At 37.1% G+C, this 12279-nt stretch overlaps 1 protein-coding gene across 1 annotated transcript in view; it reads right to left on the reverse strand.

The window, feature by feature from the left end:
- Positions 1 to 4900: 4900 nt before the first annotated feature.
- The window catches only part of p3h2 (prolyl 3-hydroxylase 2), a 72726-nt gene continuing 65347 nt past the window's right edge, over positions 4901 to 12279 (reverse strand). The window contains exons 6-15 of the mRNA XM_036586092.1: positions 12082 to 12171; positions 11441 to 11481; positions 10411 to 10502; positions 10036 to 10163; positions 8180 to 8275; positions 7912 to 8062; positions 7174 to 7291; positions 6550 to 6625; positions 6318 to 6458; positions 4901 to 5874 (exon numbers count right to left, since the gene is read on the reverse strand). Coding sequence (XP_036441985.1) covers positions 5791 to 5874; positions 6318 to 6458; positions 6550 to 6625; positions 7174 to 7291; positions 7912 to 8062; positions 8180 to 8275; positions 10036 to 10163; positions 10411 to 10502; positions 11441 to 11481; positions 12082 to 12171 — 1017 coding nt within the window. The 3' untranslated portion in view covers positions 4901 to 5790. The remainder of the gene's footprint in view (positions 5875 to 6317; positions 6459 to 6549; positions 6626 to 7173; positions 7292 to 7911; positions 8063 to 8179; positions 8276 to 10035; positions 10164 to 10410; positions 10503 to 11440; positions 11482 to 12081; positions 12172 to 12279) is intronic.

The raw sequence follows: 12279 nt of genomic DNA on the forward strand, positions 1-12279 counted from the left end.
ACTTTGTGTAAATGTTGAATTAAAATAAGTTATGTCATGTTAGTGTCATGCATTATTGCTATCTGGGTAACAGTACTTACCGATGATGATTAAACGAGATCCATTACTCTGGAACTGCATAAGTACAGGAATATCCTGTGTAACCTCACAAAAATACCATCCGCTGTCATTAGACAGAACCTCTTTAATAGTCAGGCTTGACCAATTGACTTTTTTTTCATGGTGATATCGTTCATCATGGACTTCTATCTTCTTAAATCTGCTGAAGTCAGGTGTGTCATTGAAATACCAGTTCACTTTGAGATGTGTAGCATTTGTCTGGAAAGTGCAGTTGATGATTGCAGAGGAGCCTAAACACGCTTCAACTGTCGCTGGTATCAGAGGTTTAACTGTGTCCTGGATTGTGCTTTTAACAATCACTCCCACTGTAGAAAAAAGCAGAAGAATTAAAAGTCAACTGGAAAACTGGGAAAACATGAAACACAGCAAGTCAACAAAAACATAATGCAGAAAACATTTTCTCCATCATGATCTTAATTCTGTTGGCTGAGATGTTAGAGAAGTGATGAGCAATTTTAGCGTGAACTGCTCAGTGAGATACGACCAATGTATTCTAAATGATCAATAGAAATCACAGACAAACAACGGTTTTTACAGTTACAAATTAACTGTGTAAGTTTATTATTATTATTATTATTATTATTATTATTTTAACTAGTTGTACAATTTTCTTATGGAGCGTCTTTTTTGTTTTAGATTTTCTCTCCTTTATCTGGGTTTTCATGCAATCTTCTACATAAAACTAACCATATGGTTCTTTGCATGGTGGAATGGTTCTTCCGAGTGATGGAGAATGTGTTGTGTTGTGTATGGTTCTATACAGAACCTTTTTCAAAATGGTTCTATGTGTCACGGATTCCTTCTTTTCTCCCTCTGAGTGTCTGTTTCTTCCCCTCTGTTGTAGCCATGTGTCTTTTGTTTTCTTGTACCATGTGCTTTTGTTGTTGCTCTGTGTCTCCTCCATGGTCCTGCCCCCTTGTTATCTGTTCCACCTGCTTGTAGCTCCGCCCCTCATTAGTCCCAGGTGTGTCTCGTTTCCCCTCTGTGTATTTATACCCCTGTGTTTGTTCAGTCTTCGTCTTGCATTGTGGATGTAACCTTGTCTCTTGTTTGCTTGTCGTGCTTGTAGTTTTCATTATGGACTTTCATTTCAATAAAAACTCGCATTTGCATCCCGCCTCCATGCCTCAAACGTTACACTATGTGGCACCAAAAAGGGTTCCACTATTGTTACAATTTCTAGCTTGTAAAAATATAAGGCCCCATTTTGGTGTTACATAGAACAATAATTTGACTATACAGAGAACCATTTATCTGGAAAGTGCGGTTGATGATTGCAGGGGAACCTAAACACACTTCAACCGTCACTGGTACTGTAAGTTCAATTTCTGTGTCCTCAGTTGCATTCTTAATTACAACTCCCACTGTGGGAAAGAGTGCAGAAAAGAAGAAAAAACACCCATTATAAATAAATTAATAAATACAGAAAATAAAAAAGGGGAGAAATAATGAAACAGAATATCTATTTAATAAATAAATAAATAAATAATAAAAAATGAATAACCTAGGTATAGCAATGTATAGACATTTACAGAGTTTTACACACACTACACACACATACTGACACACACACTATATATTATATCTATACACACACACACACACACACACACACACATATATATATATATATATATATGTTTGTGACCCACAGAAATCTTCTTTTGTACAAAACTGCATTATTTTTCATTTTTGTAGTTTAGATGCTTTTCCATTCAAACTACCTCACAATTACAGGACAATACAAAAAAGCAAGCAACCAAACAAATAAATAAATAAGTGACACATTTAAGAGAGATAACAGTTGATTTCATTCAAACATTTTTAGTAACTCTACAGATCCTGATGGAAGAGTTGCTATTTATTAACCCTGTCTAACTAGCCTAGCCTACACTACATGATTAATCACAATCCTCTTTCATAGCTACAGGGTCTATAATAATGCCTGACCTGTGAACACCAGCAGAAACGTCCTGTTCCACAACCTGTCCATTCCTCTGATTGAGAGATGATGCGTCTAGGAGCTTTTGGTCTGACCAGAGCGATGAGCAAAGCTCCACAATGTGCGCTGTGCAGGTCTTCAGAGGAGCCACATCCACAACACTGAGTGAGCTGTGACACAAAATCCTCCTAACTTTACTATGCAAAAGGTTATTAACCTGCTGCTTACTGACATGTGGGTTTTTTTCCTCTGAGCAGTCAGTTAAATAAGCAGGTTCCTGTCTGGTCATACTGAAGACCCCGAGGGGGAGGTGAATGCACACCAAAACTCCCGCAGCGTTCAGTTATCACCACGAGCCAGAAATGGAAAATTTTATTTAGTTTTAACAAATCGGTTCCTTCTTTTTAAATCCTTTATTATCATTATTTAAATCCTTTTCGACGACCGCTCATACCAAATAGAATGACTTTGGGTTCCGCAAATGAATGTATTCAAAGAAGGCGTTAATAACTAACAGGTAAAGAATCTGTGTTTGTGATGTAGCCCCAACACCATGACAACAACATGTCCATGTGGGCCCACATGCGTTTTACCTGAGCTGTGTGGGTTTTATCTGGACATGAGCTTGTAGTGTGCTCTTTGATGGGTTGTATGCGGGCCCCAGTTAAGCTGCCCATTCCGGTCCATGTGTGGGTCCCGCATGGGTCCTACTTGGTATGTCTTTTGTTTATTTTCACAGATTTCTTTCCAGACAATAATCAATGTCTTTATTTTCACAAATATACACATATGGGAAACTGAATGCCTCAGTGACCTCAGCTCAAAAGAACAGTAGAACCTGAGCATACAGCACAGCCTACAGACACGTCTGCTTTTCCATTTTGCTTCTTTTCAACTAAAAATAAATGGTTACTTTCCATAATCGGTTAAGATTGTCAAAAAGACTAACCCAGTATCTGATTTTACATGGCGTAATGTTGCAGTCCCTCCTAGAACATCATTCTAGGCACCTCCTGTCTTAAACAGCTAAAATGCTAGCCTTCCACTGCTAAGGAATAATTCGTTTTGAAGGTAAGAAGATAATATTTATTCCAATTTCACTGCTATTGCTATGTAATTGGAACAGGGAGCTGGCTAGTCAAGCTCGAAATGACTGAAGATTTAGCCTGTAAGCCAAACACTGAACACATCAGCCAGCTAGCCAAATGGCTAAGTCAACAATTAGCAGCTAGCATTCTAACAATTTATTTTTAAATAATTTAATGAAGGATAAGGTTTAGCAATAGGAGGACATTATGTTATCACAGAGTTGGAAAATCAGCTTCAACTTGAGTTCTAATATTAAGTTGTGGAAAATATGTATGTATGATTACAGTTTGGCAGATAGCAGACAGGCTAACAAGCTCCTCCAACAAGTTGCAGAGTTAAGCTTTAAGTGAATGTATTTACTGAATGACTGAAAATGGCAAAATATGAAGTAAAATATTAACTGAATGTCCTTTACAAAGTTCAGATGCCCATGTTAAACCTACAACTGTCATAAAATTGTCATTTAGCTTTAAAATTGTGAAGCTTTAAAACCAGTAATGAATGGCACTAGTGGAAATTAGCATTAAAGTGGCCGTGTAATTATGTTTACCAGAAAATAAATATTCTTTTACTTTTTAATCACGTTTATCTGAAAAAAGTCAACATTTTCATTAAATAACTTGCTCAAGGTCACATAATCCACTTTAAAATGTGCAAAAGTGATATCTTGTATAAAGTTCAAGTTCACAGTTTTTTAGTTTTGTAGCTCACAATGTTTTGTAGTACGTTAAATTGAATGTTGTTAATGAATGATTTTATAGTTTATTTGAATAAAAATATGATTATACTGGCAGATTTATCCCTTTACATCTCCATTTGTAGTTCACTGCATAACAACACAATGAGAATATCAGAGGATTACTCATGTATTTTTAGCTGCCTGCACTAGTGAACTACACTGATTTAGCATTCTATGTGTGATCATGTTGTGATAGAAAAGTGATGGATATTTATGATTACACATTGTAGCCTGTACATTATACATATGATAACTCACTCTGGGCCCAGGTTTACTGCCCAACTTGCTCATAAGGGCCTCACTCTGGCACTCTTACTAGCTCAAATAAGGAGACACAATAAGGGGCCCATGAATGATTGCCAACATGGGCCCTTATTGATTCACTAGACAAAATCTTTGTGGGCTCCAACTGGGTTGGTCTAATTGCCAGGCCACTGTTGACCTATGTGGGGCCTACAAGGACATGTTGGCTATCCAGGCAAAATTTAGCTTAGTAGTCTAAATACTATCAATTTATTGATAGCTGTAGGTTAGGACAAGCAGGTACGCTACATGTTAAGTCGACAAGTTCCAGGGACAACTGATGGTATCTAATTGACATCTCACTCATTTTTCAGTGGGTGGATATTTGAGCACCTGAAGAAAATGCTCACAATGAGAGAGCAGGATTAAAGTTGACGATCAAAATGTAAGCAGCCAATCAGAGTACAGGATTCCATTAGTGACCCAGATTGTGAGATTTAAGTAGACAATCAGACCACAGTCAACTCAAGAAGCCAATCAGAGCACAGCATTCAACAATCAAAGTCCAGAGAGCATGATTCAGGAATAAATGATCAAGACATTGGCATAATTAGATTCACAAGCAGGTCATAAATACCAAAAGTAATTGCCAGAATCTCATTGGAAAAAATGTTACAATACTTTACAATAAAATAGGCTATTGTATTTTCTAGAAATCCATTGTGAGGTTTTGCAAATGAAAGCAAAAATAAACTGGACACAGAGACTCATATTTGTATCTTTAATTTAAAAAAACGTTGTTACAAATATCTTTTGCGTTAAGTAAAGCATTAATACTTGTAACGTTAAATATCAACGAGAAAAAGTGGCCATCCTCCTTATCAAAAACATTAGGTCAACTGTAAACCACTGGAAATACCGTATTAAAGGAACAGTGCTGACAGCACCCACACAGATTGCCCACAGAGGTTGAGAATGTAATTAAAGAGGTTTTTAATTTGAAAAGTAAGGACTGATATATGCCACATTTAAGTTAAAATTCCTTGAAACAGGAATAAATAGCTTCTTTTATTAAAAAAGTTTCTAACATTAAATGCTGACACAGGCTATGGCGGATGTTTGTGATCAGAGCAGACCATAGTGTTGAGTCAGTTCTGTAAACAGTTATCTACTCCCATAGAACAAATAAACTGATAACATCCTGAAAAAAAGAAAAACAAAAAAACCCACAATTACAGTGCTTTATATGATGAGGGTAAGAGGTTGAAAAAACTATTTCAAAGCATGTACAGTAAGCACAAAACCTTATGTAAGTCCCCAAAGTCAGCAAAGTGGACAAATTTGATAAGCATCAAATATCATAATCTGCATTGTAGATTAAACTGTACAGTCAACTGTTAATCTCTATGCTGCTTTAGAGGCTCAAACATGTTCACACACAAAAGGTACAATTGGTACAAATGTCTCCACACGTTATATAAAATCATGTCCAAATGAAAAATAAAGTGTCAGCACACAATATTTCATATTCTTAGAAAACTGAAACACATAATGCACTTTAACATCAAACAATACGAAAATAAAACTGTCCTGATCACATAAGATGAAATAAATAGAAACTGTTTTGAAAAAGCCTCCTCTCTAATTGGCTCTCAGGCTATAACTCGTCTTTGGGGTTGATCTGAGTCCAGAGATGCTGGTTTTCGAGGGCTTGAACTACTTCATCAGCTTGAAGCCTCTCCTGCAATTCAGTCCAGCACAGTTACATTAATCTCAGCAAAGTTATTCATTTTTTAGGTTTTCCAAAAACACAGCTAAACTGTTTTACATTATGTTTTTACACACTACCACAATCTGGTTCTATATTACTCAGCACAAGCAAAGGACAAAAGTGGCTTCTTGTTTGTAGTGGACCCTGAAGAGATGATGTTGATGTTGGAAGACACCAAATAAACCGCATTTTTTTTTTAAATTCAGTGAAATTCCCATTTCCAATTATAACAAAAGGAACTTTACATGCTAAATGTTAACCAGACACTAAACAGTTTTAATTTTTTTTTATTTACTTTTTATATATTTAAACTGTTCTTTTAAAAGAATCTAAAGCATCCAGTAACTGACATACAGGGTTCCAGAAAACTGAAGTATTCTTGTGAAAAGTAGCTAGACTAGTAGAAGACTCACCAGTTCTCTGTAGAGAGGATCTAGAGTGAACCAGAGTGCTACAGCACATCTCTGCCCTCTGGTGACGGCACGTACACCATGTGGGTTCTCACCACCAGAGGAGAAACCTACCATCCTCCCACACCGTGGCTTCACTGACGCCTGGAACAGGAAAAGGACTGTTACACGAGAATTCACTCAGACACACCAAGACAAAGACTGTTCTTTAGTACAACGACATTAACTTTCATACCGTAATGGTTTTGGCATCCATTTCAGTGAATATGAACTCTCCACCTTCAAAATCTCCATTGAGATACAGCAGGGCACTGAAAGTGACAGATGAGAAGCTCTCGATATGAAGCATAAAATGGAAAAGACTACAGAATTCAGGATGTGTAATATATATAGATATATACAAACCTTGTATCTCTAAAATGGTAACTTTACAGTAGAAGGAAAAAACCTTCTTTGCTTTAAATGTAAGTCAAAGGAACCAGACTTCCTTCCCCCATGTCATTTTTGGTCATTTTTTTTGGTCCATTCAGCATGAAATTTACACACAATGTTTACAATGTAAAGGGCAACAGGCATTTTCAAATTGTGTCAAAAACTGAAAAATGACAAAGATGACAAAGTTCCAAGCAATTTTGGGTCTTTTCTTTTAGTCTATACATCATGAAATTTACATACAATGTAAAGGGTAACGAGTATTTAATTATGTCAAAAACCGAAAAACAACAAAAATGGAGATATGAGGTTTTCTTCCGACGACAGCGATGTGATGTTAAATTTTTGCCTTGTCGCCCACCCTTACCCTAAACTATCATTCTAAAATACGACAAAACAATGCCATCCTAATAACAGTTGTTTCTACCTGTAGTCTCTGTAGGTGTATGCTGGAGGCTCTTTCCAGCACTCGTTGGCTTCTGGGTCTAGCAGACAGTTATCAGCATGGATTGGGTGACTGAGGTCAATCCTGTGGTCCTGCTGACCTTATGTGAGGAAAAAAAGAGGCGGCTTAATCTATGCCTGTCACAATCCATATATGTTATCTGATGATTAATTGCCATATAGATGTCTCTGATAAACAATTAATTGATTTCTTTTGCTCATTGTTTTCAATTATTTAATTACAAGCCTAAAGGGGCCAAATTGGCTTATTATCTATCTTGCTTCTTAGCTAGCTCCCAATTAAGAGACAGACAAAGCTGGAGCTCAAATAAACATTACTCACTGCTGCCCTCTAAAGGTTTTCTAGCGTCGTTAAGTTATAACTTTTGTTTTCATAAGACCCATGAGGGGTCTCAATGAACGTGTTTTTTGTGTTTTTAACTGCCTTAAACCAACTGAAAATGTACTTAATTCACATTCTGTTTACTGTGACGCAAATATATGATGGTGAAAGCTAAATAACTGCAGTCAGCTTAAATAACTGCAATCAGATGATTATGTAATCTATGTGACAGGCCTAGCTTCATTTCACATACAGTCTAATACTGCAGTAATGTCAGTAATTGTCAGTACTGTATTAAATACTGTTTGTTTACAATAATGGTATAAGAAAGACTTTTTCCCAGCCTGTGATAGTGGTTTAGTACAGTATATATGATACCTGTGATCGCTGTCCTGCACACTAGATGAGTGTATGAGAAGTGAAGGGTGGAGTTCAGCATGAAGTAAGACTCGACTATCTGCCTGGCCTTCTCACTGATGTCGTAGAAGAGGCGGGCACTTTTCAAAGGAACACGCCCCTCATAACCATACTGTAAATCACAAACAAGAGATTAACATATAGGCTGGTAGAGGTGATGAGGGAAAAACAGATATCAACAAAATATCATAGCCATAAGGAAGGTAAATAACAAAGATTTTCATCTCACCTGCAAGGTTTTAAGCACAGTTGTTCCTTCAAATTTTTCATTTGGTGTGTGAGGGGACATCTTCCCTCGATAGCCATCTCCAGCTATGGTCGTAGTCTAGAATAAACAGGACAGTAATCATTACAACAGTCCTAATAAACAGAAGATGATCATTAAAAAGCGCAGGGGACAAGGATGAGGTCCATAGTGCTAAAAGACGACAGTGATTAGTTAATATTTCTATTATCTCAGGACACACAGCAGCAGAAGTTTTCTTATTGATGGTCAGTGCGTCACATGTTAATGTTTTGCTGAGTAATGACCAAAGTGGTGAGGACTAAACTGAGTATTTCAGAAAGTGGTGAGGACATGTTCCATGAGTCCCCAGCGCAAATCACACCTACAGCAATGATCGCTGTTATGGCACATGGGTGGCACTTTACAGCAAGACTACTTTTGTTAGGAGTTTATGAATAGTTTCAAGTTATTTTAATAATGTCTATTAATTAGATATGATAAAAAATCATTAATAAGCAGTTATAACACATAAATAAAAAAGGGCAACAGCGACCTGCTGCTTGCCAAATAGTGAGTCCATATATCATGGGCCTAGAATTATACAGTTCAATTCTAAAGTGTAGATCTGTTTTTTCACTTGTTTTACACTAAAATTACCTTTGTTTTTTAAAGAAACTGTGTTTTTACTGATTAATACTATCAAATAAAACCTCAAAGTTGTGACAAAAATGATTATCATTACATCATCATGGCTATATTTTCAAAAACCTAAGCACATGATTATAAAAGAAATACACAGCAGGTGCTCTTTTCCTACTCGGTTATGTTTCTCTGCATTCTGACTCATACAGTTTTGAGTCATACTGCTCATAGTATCAGGGAGAAAAAGTAGGTGGGCTAAATGCACTTGTTTTTTGTGGTCTGTGAGCTGTGGTTTCTGCTGGGTATGAGATTCTGCTGTTTTTCAGCTGGACCAATCTTTGGTTAGCAGTCCACATTCTCAGTAACTAGCTTGTTTCCTTCCTGCAGCTTGCCTCATTACTGTGGCGAGCGTTTTCTAGCTTACTTCTGCGGGGGTTATGGGATGATTGCTGAAAAATATTACATTGGCCTGTATGTTTGACAACATACTTTACTGTGCTAAAGGTACCTAGGCATATTATTTAAAACCATCTATCTCAGCAGTAAATACATGTTTGCTAGTAAGAACATCATATATGATTACAATAAAACAAACCTAAACTGGCAAAAATGTCAAAAATTTCTTAGAAGTTAAAAAAGTAGTTATCTTGTGAGCAGTATTAGGACAAAGTTTGGCTCTGAATGTTTTTTGCTGATGACTCCAGCTATCATATAGGTTGTTAAATATGTTAAATTTCATCACCAGCACACTTCCTTTAACATAACGAAGTACTGATTAGCCAAAAGCAGGTGTTTGATGATGATGACTATTAAAACTGGGCCACCATGAAAAGAAGTTTGGAAATGGTTAGACATCCATAAAACATATACATAAATATTTATTCAGATATTAGTGTTTTTCTGAGTGAATAAACACTTACTGCCCAGGTAAACGGCTTCTTAAAACAAAAAATAACCCTTTTATTTCAGGTGCCAAAACATTTGCACAGTACTGATTTTATTTTAGAATTTACTTTTTTTTTATGAAATCTCCCACATTAATGATAACCCAGTTCTCTGAGTGAGTAATGTGAAGGTTACTGTGGTGTACTGCAGGGTGAGTTGTGAGAAGATCACAGCTCAAAAAAGTACAAAATCTGGTTTATGGAAAATACTGGAAAATTAATGCTCAGACTTTGACACCATAACCATAACAATCATAGCCATAAAATACTCACATGTGCCAGATGTTTCAGCTCAGAGCACTCATCTTCAGAAATGACATCATCAAAGACCACCCTCTGTGTACCATTGAGATCCACTGAATTCAGTGTCACATGAACATTGTCATACAACAATGGACCTCCTGTACACAAACAAACACACACACACACACACACACACACAATATCCCAATGAAATCTACTGAAGTGTCAGTCAAGATCACCACAATACATGAAACACTCCTCAGTGAGAGTCAGGTGTTCTAGGCTGAGGCAGTGTACTATATATACAGTATATAACTGACTATAAGTCAGTTCTCCAGTGGGTGACTCTCACATGTTGCTAAGCACATCTCCATCACATTTTAACACTGTAACTAACAAACCCACCTTCCCTCAGCTCCTGCACCACAGTCAATGAGGTGTCCTTCTTCTCAGAGATGGGAACATACTCCATCCAGCCATCTGTTCCAGAGGGGATCCTAAGGGCAACAGGAAAAACACTGGTGAGTACATGAGTACTACTGCTATTCAAATACTGCTATAAACAGTGTACACTTTGAATTATTTCTCTATTACAATCTAACCTCCTTAACAAGAGAAATAACAATAGATTATTCTGATATTCTGCCTAAAATCTCATCAGGAATAATACATACAGTACTGTGCAAGTCAGAGACCACGTTTCACTCATTTTAAACATGCAATGAAGTACAAGTTATTCTTTTTTTAGTACATACTTAACAGATAATTACACAGAAGGATCAACAACTGAATGTAATATCAATTTTTTCAGTGTTTAGTGTGTTCACCCTTTGTCTTTATTACAGCTTCAATGCTTTCTGGGAGACTTGCTTTCAGTTTTTCAAAGAAATCTGCAGGGATGTTTTTCCACACCTTCAAAGTTCAGTCTTAGAAGTTGGTTGTATTTTCTGCTTCTCACAATCCATGTAATCCCAAACACATTCAGCGATGCTGAATACTGGATTTTAGGGTGGACAGTCCATTGTTCTGAGAACAACAGCAGCTTGTTTGTTTGATCTGAAAATTTCTTTTTTGTCAATTTCCTTTTCTTAGTAAGGGCTTCTTGATGGCAACATGTCCTTTCAGACTCACAGTGCTAAGCTGTCTTCTTACAGTGGAAGGATGGACATAAACAGCTGTGGATTTGTTCAGATCTGAATCAAGAGTGGAGTTGGATTTTCTCCTCTTTCTCAAAGACAAAAGCTTTAAATACTGTTTATCTGATGGTGACAGTCTTGGTGGTCTGACAGGCCTTGTTAGAAGTCCCATTATCTCTGTATCTCCAGTTTTGGAAATTATTTTTTTTACTCATCTCCTAAAAATGAGTAACTTGTACTTAATGCCTGTTTTGATTGAAAATAATATAAATGAAGGGTGATCTATACAATGGATATACCGGTTTGCATCTTCTCTTCCTCCAAGGCTGTTCCAGTAGTTCTAATACAGGAAGAAGCAAATAAAAAAGAGAACATATATTCTGTTTATGCACACAGACACATCATATAAGGCAGCACATCTTTATCACAGGCCATTGGCATTTTGTGTTCTTACAGCAGCTGAAGGGCCAAAAATTCTCCACACAAGGGGGAGCTATAAGGAAGGTTTATGCTTGCTGGACTCCCTGAAGCACCTGCTTCTTCTCTCAGCTCACACTAATTAAAAACAAAACATGCCCCGGTTCACTGACAGGGTCAGCCTGTCACAGCTGTATCATAAGCCAGTCACAAAAAAGCAGGAAAAGACACCTGGTGACAATCAAGTACTCATGAAGCTATTTAGGTTCACTACACATGTCAGGAGCTTCAGTTCCAGTCTAATTATTCTACCACAGTATATGACAAAATAGCAGAGGCTTTAACCACAATGTCCAAACATTCAGATTTTAAAAACAAGGTACCTTATTTTACAGACCTTTTCTTGCATTTACAGCTTAATCTGTGGCTTTAGTTGTGCCTTCAACTCATAATCGGTTTGAACATTGAAAAACAGACAAGTGCCTCTAGTTTTTCTCCATCTGAGGTTGTGAAATGCACTCACCCCTTCTGTGTAGGGTATTCCCAGATTTTCTGTGCCAATTTGGAGCAGCTCCAGCTCTTGCTTGTGCCTCTGCAAATACTGCACAGCCTCCTACAGACATGAAGGAAAAGAGAAGGTGTTTTACTCCACTGCTTTACTTTGCACCAGATACCCCCTACACTGATTACAGAGAACACAAACTCCTTTACCAAGAGCCTC

Source organism: Colossoma macropomum, unplaced genomic scaffold (genome assembly GCF_904425465.1).
Source record: "Colossoma macropomum unplaced genomic scaffold, Colossoma_macropomum, whole genome shotgun sequence".
Classification (NCBI taxonomy): domain Eukaryota; kingdom Metazoa; phylum Chordata; class Actinopteri; order Characiformes; family Serrasalmidae; genus Colossoma; species Colossoma macropomum.